The sequence below is a fragment of the Oryctolagus cuniculus genome, chromosome 6, assembly GCF_964237555.1.
Source record: "Oryctolagus cuniculus chromosome 6, mOryCun1.1, whole genome shotgun sequence".
In the NCBI taxonomy this organism is placed as follows: Eukaryota; Metazoa; Chordata; class Mammalia; order Lagomorpha; family Leporidae; genus Oryctolagus; species Oryctolagus cuniculus.
The window spans coordinates 167295537-167307454 of NC_091437.1; the positions used below are offsets into that span (position 1 = coordinate 167295537).

At 65.6% G+C, this 11918-nt stretch overlaps 1 protein-coding gene across 3 annotated transcripts; it reads right to left on the minus strand.

Moving 5' to 3' along the window:
• Window positions 1-8101: 8101 nt before the first annotated feature.
• LY6H (lymphocyte antigen 6 family member H) lies at window positions 8102-11675 on the minus strand. Of its 3 annotated transcripts, none has more exons than XM_051831034.2 (4): window positions 11458-11675; window positions 10906-11033; window positions 10283-10402; window positions 8102-8620 (listed from the first exon to the last, which is right to left on the minus strand). In XM_051831034.2, the coding sequence occupies exons 2-4, from the start codon at window positions 10970-10972 to the stop codon at window positions 8385-8387; spliced, it is 423 nt and encodes a 140-aa protein (XP_051686994.2). In that variant the 5' UTR covers window positions 10973-11033; window positions 11458-11675; the 3' UTR covers window positions 8102-8384. The 3 variants fall into 3 exon arrangements, with proteins under 3 accessions (XP_051686994.2, XP_051686993.2, XP_069932010.1); XM_051831033.2 differs by having other exon boundaries at window positions 11508-11640; XM_070075909.1 differs by lacking the exon at window positions 11458-11675 and adding an exon at window positions 11109-11244.
• Window positions 11676-11918: the final 243 nt, after the last annotated feature.

The following is an 11918-nucleotide window of genomic DNA, read 5'->3' on the forward strand; positions in this document are numbered from 1 at the left end:
GGCACAGACGCACACGTGTATACACACCTGCACGCACACCCTCACACACATGCACATACACGTGTACAAATGTGTACACACACTCACCGCCTAAACCCCGCAGCGCCAGCTCCTGGGCCTACACCCGAGCAGAGCGCGTGGTCACCCGCTGGGCCCGATGAGGACCCGACCCGCACGCCCCTGCCTCCCACCCGTTCCCCAGGGCAGAGGAAATGGGCACTCACTCCCAGGGCTGTGTGACCGGGAGAAGCCAATGACGTCCGTCCCCAAGGCCCCTGATGGCCCTGGTGCCCAAGGCTGCCTCCCCAGTCCTCTCTCTCCTGGCCGCTTGAGGTCGCTGTCCCCTTGGCTGTCACTGTCCCCAGACGCTGGCCGCCCTCTCTGGGACCTAGGGCAGCCTCTGCCCTGGTGGGCTCCTCTTGCCCTCTCCCCCCTCCCAGCCCAGGACGTCTCCCTTGCTGTGGGGGAGGTGCCCCTCCTCAGCCTGGTGTGGAGCCAGGGCCAGCGAGGAGCCCGCAGAGGGGGGTTAGTGGCGCACAGGCCGGAGCCCCGAGGGCTTCCTGGCGCTCAGTCCTGGGAACCATTGCCCTCGTCCACCTGCAGAAATGAGCTGGGAAGGCCACGACCCCAGCCCCCCCCCCAGGTGCACCCAGAGGGGAGCCGTGAGGTCCCACTTCCCCGCCACGGACACCCAGAACTGCTGAGCAGTGGCTGCAGCGAGGGAGACACACAACCCCGGGTGCAGACGGACGGACACCCCAGCCCCCCCACTGCCGGTGCATGGAATCCCAGTGTGCACCTGGGCACACAGCTCCCAAAAGGTCAACCTAGACCACGGGAAGCAGGGAATTTTCGGAACAGAGGGGTCACCAGGGGCATTGCCACAGCAGAAGTTGGACTGGCCGAGAGGCAGCCAGTGACCGAGGGCCGTGCTGGCAGGTGCGGGGTGCGGGCTGTCCTGCGGGAGGGGCTCTTAGTCCATAGGAGAAGCCGGGTTATTTCAAAAAATGGACTTTTTTTTGACAGGCAAAGTGGACAGTGAGAGAGAGAGACAGAGAGAAAGGTCTTCCTTTGCCGTTGGTTCACCCTCCAATGGCCGCCGCGGCCGGCGCACCGCGCTGATCCGATGGCAGGAGCCAGGTGCTTCTCCTGGTCTCCCATGGGGTGCAGGGCCCAAGCACCTGGGCCATCCTCCACTGCACTCCTGGGCCACAGCAGAGGGCTGGCCTGGAAGAGGGGCAACCGGGACAGAATCCGGCGCCCCGACCAGGACTAGAACCCGGTGTGCCGGCGCCGCAAGGCGGAGGATTAGCCTAGTGAGCCGCGGCGCTGGCCAGAAAATGGACTTTGGGATGAGCCCCTGCCTGTTGCCCCAGGTGACCTGGCTCAGTGACTGAGGCAGGAGAGGGGGTGGCTGCTGCCTCAGGAGAGGGAGGAATCCTGGGAGGTGAGGGCGGGAACCAGCAGAGAACCACGGGACAGGTGTGGCGCACACAGCAGCCCCGGGGAGGACGCCCCAACAAGAGGCAGGGTGGGGACGGGGAAGGCGCCAGCCCCGCCGGGCCCTGGGCTGTGCACAGCAGCAGAGGGAGACGGTGCTGTGCAAGGAAGGGCACAGAAGGGCCAGCCGCTGGCCAGCACGGGCCCACGGGCGTCCACCTCCTCCCTAGGCAGATTTCCAGTGGCTCGGCCCCCACCCCTGGAAATCAGCATTACCCACACGGCTCCCCCGGCCCCGGGCAGGTGTAAGCACGGGGGGGTGGGGCTGGAACCCAAGGAACACTGAGCACACGGACGTAGCATCAGCCAGCGCCCAGCGAGCCTCCCACAGCCGCTACACCGGCAGGGGCAGGGGCAGGGGCAGGGCAGGCCCTTGGGGCACCCCTCTGATCTTGCGCTATCCTCCAAAGAGCTAGGGCACTCTCACTCCTTTCTGTGGTTTCCAGAACTTGCCCCCCCAGGAGGTTCAGCCCCAGCGAGGGAGGAGAGTGTGGCTCACCTCCCAGGACCTTCCAGGGGCTTCCCTCGGTTGCTTGGGGTCTTTGCCAGCCTCTCCTTCTGTCGTTGGGGAGGAGCCACAGCCCCCAGGGCCCCAGCACACACGCTGGGCTTCAGTGCAGGGGACACAGTGCAGGGCCGCCCAGCCAGTGGCAGAGGGACAGCAGAGGGTCCATGATGGACACGCGCCTTGGCTGTGTCCTCCAGCAGGGAGCCGGCACCCACCCCACGCTTCCATGAGCTCACTTCCCAGCCCCAGTTCCTCCCTGCTGCCTGGCACAGCCTCGAGGAGTGGCCCGGGCTGCCCAGCCACGGAGCCAAGGGCCCCATGGTGCCAGACATGGGGACTCATGGGCCCCAGAGCCACCAGAGCCCTGGTGGGCGCTGTGAACTCACAGCTGAAAACACAGACCCTCCGCAGGAGCAGGAAGGACCCTCAGGCAGCCCCCCCACCAGTAGTCTCCTTCTGCCCACCCACACTGGGGGACCGGCCCCTCATCCTCAGTGTGTGACAGCCCCAGGTGTCGGCGAGAGGCAAAGTCGGCCACGAGGCTCTGCGTGGGCTGACGCGGCTCTTAGCCAACAGGTCGCAGCGCAGCCACCGGCTGGAAGCCAGAAGCAACTGTGGAGTAGGGACATCTGTCCCCGTGTGCCCAACGGGGGCTCCCAGGTGACTGTGACAGGATGAGACAGCTGTGGCTCCTGTGTGCAAAACCAGTGGGGCGTGCTGCTCTGTGGGCACAGGTGAGTGTGCGGGTACAGGTGAGTGTGCAGGTACAGGTGAGTGTGCGGGTGCTCTGTGACACAGGTGAGCGTGCGGGTGCTCTGTGACACAGGTGAGTGTGCAGGTGCTCTGTGGGCACAGGTGAGTGTGCAGGTGCTCTGTGACACAGGTGAGTGTGCGGGTGCAGCTCTGTGGCACAGGTGAGTGTGCGGGTGCTCTGTGACACAGGTGAGTGTGCAGGTACTCTGTGACACAGGTGAGCGTGCGGGTGCAGCTCTGTGACACAGGTGAGTGTGCAGGTGCTCTGTGACACAGGTGAGCGTGCAGGTGCTCTGTGACACAGGTGAGCGTGCAGATGCTCTGTGACAGGTGAGTGTGCGGGTGCAGCTCTGTGACACAGGTGAGTGTGCGGGTGCTCTGTGACACAGGTGAGTGTGCAGGTGCTCTGTGACACAGGTGAGTGTGCAGCTCTGTGACACAGGTGAGCGTGCGAGTGCAGCTCTGTGGCACAGGTGAGTGTATGGGTGCTCTGTGACACAGGTGAGTGTGCGGGTGCTCTGTGACACAGGTGAGTGTGCGGGTGCAGCTCTGTGACACAGGTGAGTGTGCGGGTGCTCTGTGACACAGGTGAGCGTGCAGGTGTTCTGTGACAGGTGAGTGTGCGGGTGCAGCTCTGTGACACAGGTGAGTGTTCAGGTGCTCTGTGACACAGGTGAGTGTGCGGGTGCTCTGTGGGCACAGGTGAGTGTGCGGGTGCTCTATGACACAGGTGAGCGTGCGGGTGCTCTGTGACAGGTGAGTGTGCAGGTGCTCTGTGACACAGGTGAGTGTATGGGTGCTCTGTGACACAGGTGAGCGTGCGGGTGCTCTGTGACACAGGTGAGCGTGCGGGTGCTCTGTGAAACAGGTGAGCGTGCGGGTGCTCTGTGACACAGGTGAGCGTGCAGGTGCTCTGTGACAGGTGAGCGTGCGGGTGCTCTGTGACACAGGTGAGCGTGCAGGTGCTCTGTGACACAGGTGAGTGTGCAGGTGCTCTGTGACACAGGTGAGTGTGCGGGTGCTCTGTGACACAGGTGAGTGTGCGGGTGCAGCTCTGTGACACAGGTGAGTGTGCGGGTGCTCTGTGGGCACAGGTGAGTGTGCGGGTGCTCTGTGACACAGGTGAGTGTGTGGTGCTCTGTGACACAGGTGAGTGTGCGGGTGCTCTGTGACACAGGTGAGCGTGCAAGTGCTCTGTGACAGGTGAGTGTGCGGGTGCAGCTCTGTGACACAGGTGAGTGTGCTGGTGCTCTGTGACACAGGTGAGTGTGCGGGTGCTCTGTGGGCACAGGTGAGTGTGCGGGTGCTCTATGACACAGGTGAGCGTGCGGGTGCTCTGTGACAGGTGAGTGTGCAGGTGCTCTGTGACACAGGTGAGTGTATGGGTGCTCTGTGACACAGGTGAGCGTGCGGGTGCTCTGTGACACAGGTGAGCGTGCGGGTGCTCTGTGAAACAGGTGAGCGTGCGGGTGCTCTGTGACACAGGTGAGCGTGCAGGTGCTCTGTGACACAGGTGAGCGTGCGGGTGCTCTGTGACACAGGTGAGCGTGCAGGTGCTCTGTGACACAGGTGAGTGTGCAGGTGCTCTGTGACACAGGTGAGTTTGCGGGTGCTCTGTGGCACAGGTGAGTGTGCGGGTGCTCTGTGACACAGGTGAGCGTGCGGGTGCTCTGTGACACAGGTGAGTGTGCAGGTGCTCTGTGGGCACAGGTGAGTGTGCAGGTGCTCTGTGACACAGGTGAGTGTGCGGGTGCAGCTCTGTGGCACAGGTGAGTGTGCGGGTGCTCTGTGACACAGGTGAGTGTGCAGGTACTCTGTGACACAGGTGAGCGTGCGGGTGCAGCTCTGTGACACAGGTGAGTGTGCAGGTACTCTGTGACACAGGTGAGTGTGCGGGTGCAGCTCTGTGACACAGGTGAGTGTGCGGGTGCTCTGTGGGCACAGGTGAGTGTGCAGGTGCTCTGTGACACAGGTGAGCGTGCAGGTGCTCTGTGACACAGGTGAGCGTGCAGATGCTCTGTGACAGGTGAGTGTGCGGGTGCAGCTCTGTGACACAGGTGAGTGTGCGGGTGCTCTGTGACACAGGTGAGTGTGCAGGTGCTCTGTGACACAGGTGAGTGTGCAGGTACTCTGTGACACAGGTGAGTGTGCAGCTCTGTGACACAGGTGAGCGTGCGAGTGCAGCTCTGTGGCACAGGTGAGTGTATGGGTGCTCTGTGACACAGGTGAGTGTGCGGGTGCTCTGTGACACAGGTGAGTGTGCGGGTGCAGCTCTGTGACACAGGTGAGTGTGCGGGTGCTCTGTGACACAGGTGAGCGTGCAGGTGCTCTGTGACAGGTGAGTGTGCGGGTGCAGCTCTGTGACACAGGTGAGTGTGCAGGTGCTCTGTGACACAGGTGAGTGTGCGGGTGCTCTGTGGGCACAGGTGAGTGTGCGGGTGCTCTATGACACAGGTGAGCGTGCGGGTGCTCTGTGACAGGTGAGTGTGCAGGTGCTCTGTGACACAGGTGAGTGTATGGGTGCTCTGTGACACAGGTGAGCGTGCGGGTGCTCTGTGACACAGGTGAGCGTGCGGGTGCTCTGTGAAACAGGTGAGCGTGCGGGTGCTCTGTGACACAGGTGAGCGTGCAGGTGCTCTGTGACACAGGTGAGTGTGCGGGTGCTCTGTGACACAGGTGAGCGTGCAGGTGCTCTGTGACACAGGTGAGTGTGCAGGTGCTCTGTGACACAGGTGAGTGTGCGGGTGCTCTGTGACACAGGTGAGTGTGCGGGTGCAGCTCTGTGACACAGGTGAGTGTGCGGGTGCTCTGTGGGCACAGGTGAGTGTGCGGGTGCTCTGTGACACAGGTGAGTGTGTGGTGCTCTGTGACACAGGTGAGTGTGCGGGTGCTCTGTGACACAGGTGAGCGTGCAAGTGCTCTGTGACAGGTGAGTGTGCGGGTGCAGCTCTGTGACACAGGTGAGTGTGCTGGTGCTCTGTGACACAGGTGAGTGTGCGGGTGCTCTGTGGGCACAGGTGAGTGTGCGGGTGCTCTATGACACAGGTGAGCGTGCGGGTGCTCTGTGACAGGTGAGTGTGCAGGTGCTCTGTGACACAGGTGAGTGTATGGGTGCTCTGTGACACAGGTGAGCGTGCGGGTGCTCTGTGACACAGGTGAGCGTGCGGGTGCTCTGTGAAACAGGTGAGCGTGCGGGTGCTCTGTGACACAGGTGAGCGTGCAGGTGCTCTGTGACACAGGTGAGTGTGCGGGTGCTCTGTGACACAGGTGAGCGTGCAGGTGCTCTGTGACACAGGTGAGTGTGCAGGTGCTCTGTGACACAGGTGAGTGTGCGGGTGCTCTGTGGCACAGGTGAGTGTGCGGGTGCTCTGTGACACTGGTGAGTGTGCGGGTGCTCTGTGGGCACAGGTGAGTGTGCGGGTGCTCTGTGACACAGGTGAGTGTGCGGGTGCTCTGTGACACAGGTGAGCGTGCAGGTGCTCTGTGACAGGTGAGCGTGCAGATGCTCTGTGACACAGGTGAGCGTGCGGGTGCTCTGTGACAGGTGAGTGTGCAGGTGCTCTGTGACAGGTGAGTGTGCGGGTGCTCTGTGACACAGGTGAGCGTGCAGGAGCTCTGTGGGCACAGGTGAGCGTGCGGGTGCTCTGTGACACAGGTGAGCGTGCGAGTGCAGCTCTGTGGCACAGGTGAGTGTGCGGGTGCTCTGTGACACAGGTGAGCGTGCAGGTGCTCTGTGACACAGGTGAGCGTGCAGGTGCTCTGTGACACAGGTGAGCGTGCGGGTGCTCTGTGGGCACAGGTGAGCGTGCGGGTGCTCTGTGGGCACAGGTGAGCGTGCGGGTGCTCTGTGGCCACAGGTGAGTGTGCAGGTGCTCTGTGACACAGGTGAGCGTGCAGGTGCTCTGTGACACAGGTGAGCGTGCAGGTGCTCTGTGACACAGGTGAGTGTGCAGCTCTGTGACACAGGTGAGTGTGCGAGTGCAGCTCTGTGGCACAGGTGAGCGTGCGGGTGCTCTGTGAAGCAGGTGAGCGTGCGGGTGCTCTGTGACACAGGTGAGCGTGCGGGTGCTCTGTGGCCACAGGTGAGTGTGCAGGTGCTCTGTGACACAGGTGAGCGTGCAGGTGCTCTGTGACACAGGTGAGCGTGCAGGTGCTCTGTGACACAGGTGAGTGTGCAGCTCTGTGACACAGGTGAGTGTGCGAGTGCAGCTCTGTGGCACAGGTGAGCGTGTGGGTGCTCTGTGACACAGGTGAGTGTGTGGGTGCTCTGTGGGCACAGGTGAGCGTGCGGGTGCTCTGTGACACAGGTGAGCGTGCGGGTGCTCTGTGAAGCAGGTGAGCGTGCGGGTGCTCTGTGACACAGGTGAGTGTGCAGGTGCTCTGTGACACAGGTGAGTGTGCGGGTGCTCTGTGACACAGGTGAGTGTGCAGGTACTCTGTGACACAGGTGAGTGTGCAGCTCTGTGACACAGGTGAGCGTGCGAGTGCAGCTCTGTGGCACAGGTGAGCGTGTGGGTGCTCTGTGACACAGGTGAGTGTGCGGGTGCTCTGTGACACAGGTGAGTGTGCGGGTGCTCTGTGACACAGGTGAGTGTGCAGGAGCTCTGTGGGCACAGGTGAGTGTGCAGGTGCTCTGTGACACAGGTGAGTGTGCGGGTGCTCTGTGACACAGGTGAGCGTGCAGGAGCTCTGTGGGCACAGGTGAGTGTGCAGGTGCTCTGTGACACAGGTGAGTGTGCGGGTGCTCTGTGACACAGGTGAGTGTGCAGGTGCTCTGTGGCACAGGTGAGTGTGCGAGTGCAGCTCTGTGACACAGGTGAGTGTGCGGGTGCTCTGTGACACAGGTGAGTGTGCAGGTGCTCTGTGACACAGGTGAGTGTGCAGGTGCTCTGTGGCACAGGTGAGTGTGCGAGTGCAGCTCTGTGACACAGGTGAGTGTGCGGGTGCTCTGTGACACAGGTGAGTGTGCGGGTGCAGCTCTGTGACACAGGTGAGTGTGCAGGTGCTCTGTGACACGGGTGAGTGTGCAGGTGCTCTGTGACACAGGTGAGCGTGCGGGTGCTCTGTGACACAGGTGAGCGTGTGGGTGCTCTGTGGCACAGGTGAGCATGTGGGTGCTCTGTGACACAGGTGTGTGCCCCCAGGGACCGTCTCGTGTGCCTTTCATGCTGCTCTTACAGAGGCTCCCAAGCCTCCGCAGCACCCAAAGGGCAGCTGCAGGCACGCCCACCCAGCACCCACACCCCGTGGCCTCAAGTGCAGGCAGCTGCCGGCCCTCCCCTCCCCTCCCCCAATCCCATCAGGGCCCTGCCCACCCCCACGCAGGCTCAGACCGCGGTCTCAGGACTCAGAAGAAACTTTATTCTCCACAGCAGAGGCCCTGGGAGCAGGCTGCTTGGCTCTGCCTGCCCGGCCTCCCCTCCCCGCAGGGACCCAGGAGTCCCAGCCCCCTGCCCTCACCCCGGGGCCTCCTGCCGGGGCGCAGGGTGTACTGTGATGCCCGCTGCCTGGGACGTGCAGCTGTGGACGGACAAAGAAGGCTCACGTCCTGGGCGGGCCAGAGCCGCGACCACAGAGGTGGGAGATGGGCTCCGACACCCGGAACGCCCGGAACGTCGGGGCCTCAGGGCCCAGCCCAGAGCAGGGCAGGCCCCAGGCTGAGGAGGAGCCCCCCGGCCAGGGCCCAGGGGCTGCGCCGTGCCCCGCCGGCCGCGTTGCACAAGTCCTTCTCACAGCACTCCACGTCGACCTTCAAGATCCCAGAGTTAATGAAGCCCATCAGGTAGTCTGAGAAAAAGTGCCGCTTCACGAAGCTGCAGGAGGAGGCGCACATCTTGTTCACGGAGTGGTCCTGCCTGCCTGGGGAGGGCGCCCGCAGCTGCAGCTCCACTCAAGGCCCCGGGTGAGCCAGAGCCCTCGACCAGGACCCCGGCCAGCCCAGGACCCCCGACCAGGACCCCTGCCAGCCCAGGACACACACACAGGACTCCAGCCAGCCCAGGACACACACACAGGACCCCGGCCAGCTCAGGACCCCCACCTAGGACCCCCTGCCAGCCCAGGACACACACACAGGACCCCGGCCAGCCCAGGACACCTTGTTCACGGAGTGGTCCTGCCTGCCTGGGGAGGGCGCCCACAGCTACAGCTCCACTCGAGGCCCCGGGTGAGCCAGGGCCCCCAGCTCCGGACCCCGGCCAGCCCAGGACACACACACAGGACCCCGGCCAGCCCAGGACACACACAGGACCCCAGCCAGCCCAGGACATACACACAGGACCCCGGCCAGCCCAGGACACACACACAGGACCCCGGCCAGCCCAGGACACACACACAGGACCCCGGCCAGCCCAGAACATACACACAGACCCCGGCCAGCCCAGAACATACACATAGGACCCCCTGCCAGCCCAGGACACCCTGTTAACGGAGTGGTCCTTCCTGCCTGGGGGAGGGCGCCCGCACCTGGAGCTCCACTCGAGGCCCCAGGTGAGCCCAGGACCCCCAGCTCCGGACCCTGGCCAGCCCAGGACACACACACAGGACCCCAGCCAGCCCAGGACACCTTGTTCACGGAGTGGTCCTTCCTGCCTGGGGGAGGGCGCCCACACCTGGAGCTCCACTAAGGCCCCAGGTGAGCCCAGGACCCCTGACCAGGACCCCGGCCAGCTCAGGACCCCCACCTAGGACCCCCTGCCAGTCCAGGACCTCCACCTAGGACCCCGGCCAGCTCAGGACCCCCACCTAGGACCCCCTGCCAGCCCAGGACACCTTGTTCACGGAGTGGTCCTTCCTGCCTGGGGGAGGGTGCCCGCACCTGGAGCTTCACTCGAGGCCTCCAACTGAGCCAGGGCTCCCAGCTCCGGACCCCGGCCAACCCAGGACCCCCGACCAGGACCCCGGCCAGCTCAGGACCCCTACCTAGGACCCCCTGCCAGCCCAGGACACACACACAAGACCCCCTGCCAGCCCAGGACCCCAACCAGCCCATGAACCCCAGCCAGTCCACAAACCCAGGCCAGTCCAGGACCCCCACCTAGGACCCCCTCCCTGCCAGCCCAGGACACACACACGAGAAGTGTAGCCAGTCAAGGACCCCTGTCCAGGACACCTACCCAAGAACCCCTGCCAGTGTGGGACCCCTGTCAGTCCAGGACCCCGCCCCCCAGGACCCCTAAGCCTGCTCAGAATCCCCACCCAGGAACCCATGCCAGCCCAGGACACGTGCGCAGGAACCCTGGCCAGTTCAAGACCCTCGCCTAGGACTGCCAGCCAGTCCAGGACCCCTGGCAAGCCCAGAACCCCCACCCAGGAACCCAGCCAGCTCAGGACCTCCAGGTCAGCTCAAGACCCCATCCAGCCCAGGACCCCCGAAAATCAGAGCCAAGGCTCTCCATCCACCCACGCTCTCTCAACTGCACAGGGCAGGCCACCAAGCAGCCAGGCCAAGCAAGGGACAAGCCAAGGAGGGACAAGCCGGGCAGTGCCCTGTCCCAGCCCCCCACCCAGGGCCCCACTTACTGCTGCTGGGGTCCGTGATGCGGACGCTGGCGCACACGGTGTCCGACGGCTGGCACTGCTTCGGGGTGCAATGGCTGGAGTTGGTGGTCAGGGTGCAGTCCTGGCACCACAGGCCCTGAGCTGGGCAGGCATGGGTGAAGGATGACCAGGCCGGCCAGCCCCTACCCCCGCCCCTCCCCACCTGTGGCAGATGCTCCAGGACAGCCTTGCCCCTCCCCCAGGGGGCTCAGGCTTCCGGAGTCAGGAGCCAGTAGCGCAGGATCACCCCTTCTGGGAGACCCAGGTACACTCCCTACCCTACAGGGCAGGGAGGAGGACGACCCCTCCCTGGACGCAAAGGCAGCTGGCCACACGAGTCTCCCACCTGCCCTGCCTCCTGCACGCTCCCACCCGGCCTCGCACACCCCCGGGGCTGAAGGGTTCCACGCCAGGAAGGACTTGGCTCTGAAAGGCGCTGGGGGAGAACCGCACAGCTGGGGCGGAGCGAGCGAGGGCCGGCCGGGGTCCGAAGGGGTCGCAGTGGTCCGCGAGGCGTGCGGAACCGTCGGAAGATGGCAGCCCGGCGCCCAACTCCCGCGCTCCCGGAGCGCCGGACACCTGCCTGGCCCCGCGGCCCGACTCACCGGGCGCCGAGCACAGCAGCGCGGCCAGCAGCGCCAGGCCGAGGCCCCTCATGGCTGCAGGCAACATGCTCCGGACAGGCCTAGGGGAGGCGCGGGGGCTGCGGGCAGGGGTCCTCTGGGGCGCAGGCCTGGCAGGGAAACGCCTCGGTCAGGAGACCAGCCCAACCCAAGGACCCTCCCCCTTCTCCGGCCTCAGAACGCACCCCGCCGGCGGAATCCGAGGCTGGGGGCGGCCCGGGGCGCGCAAAGCCCCGCGCCCGGCCCCTCCCCCGCCCCGGCATCCACCATCGCGCACCGCCGCCGCGGAGAAGGCGCCCGAGCTGCCGGGCGGTGGCAGCTCCGAGGCCCCCAGCGCGCACCGGGCACCTGTGGGGGCATCGGGAGTGGGAGGTGCGTCCGGACCCGAGGGGCAGGACGAGGGCGGCGCGGACCGCACCTGCCGATGGGGGAGGGGCGGCACCAGGTCCCCACTCCCACCCCTGGGCTGGGGGGCCGGGAACCCAGCGCCAAGCCCCCTCCCGCGGCCCGCCGCGCGCGCGCCAGGGCGCTCACCGCGGGTCAGGGCGTGGAGTGCGGAGCGCGGGGTCGGGGGGCGCACTCACATCCCTGGGGTGTCCGCACTCCGGGCTCGGGCGGCGGCGCGGCGCGGGGAGCGGTGCCCTTCGGTCTCCCTGCGGACCGGAACCCGCGCGCAGTCTTTCGGGGGCGCAGCCGCAGACGCGGACCCCGCGCGGGGGGCGGGGCGGCGCCGGGGCGGGGGCCGCGCGGGGGCGTGGGCGGCGGGAAGCGCCTGGGCGGGGGCGCTCGGGGCTCGCGGCCCAGCCGCAGGTCACCGCCCCGGGCCCGCCGCGCCCTTCCCCACCGCCTCCTCCCCCACCCGGGCACGGGCAGCGTCCCCCCGCCTCGCTTTGGCCGAGACCCGCCCCCCCCCCCCCCCCCGCCCCGTTGGAGCCGCTTGGAAGAGCGTTCACTGCGCGAGGAGGCGAATTGCACAAAGGCTCGGAGGGAGGCGG

Excerpts from the sequence above, each read along its gene's own strand:
- LY6H (XM_051831033.2), bottom strand. Across the intron at positions 10,403-10,905 it reads GCTGCTGTGCTCGGCGCCCG|CTCAGGGCCTGTGGTGCCAG; the intron begins GTGAGTCGGGCC and ends ATGCCTGCCCAG. Across the intron at positions 8,621-10,282 it reads CATCACGGACCCCAGCAGCA|GCAGGCAGGACCACTCCGTG; the intron begins GTAAGTGGGGCC and ends CGCCCTCCCCAG.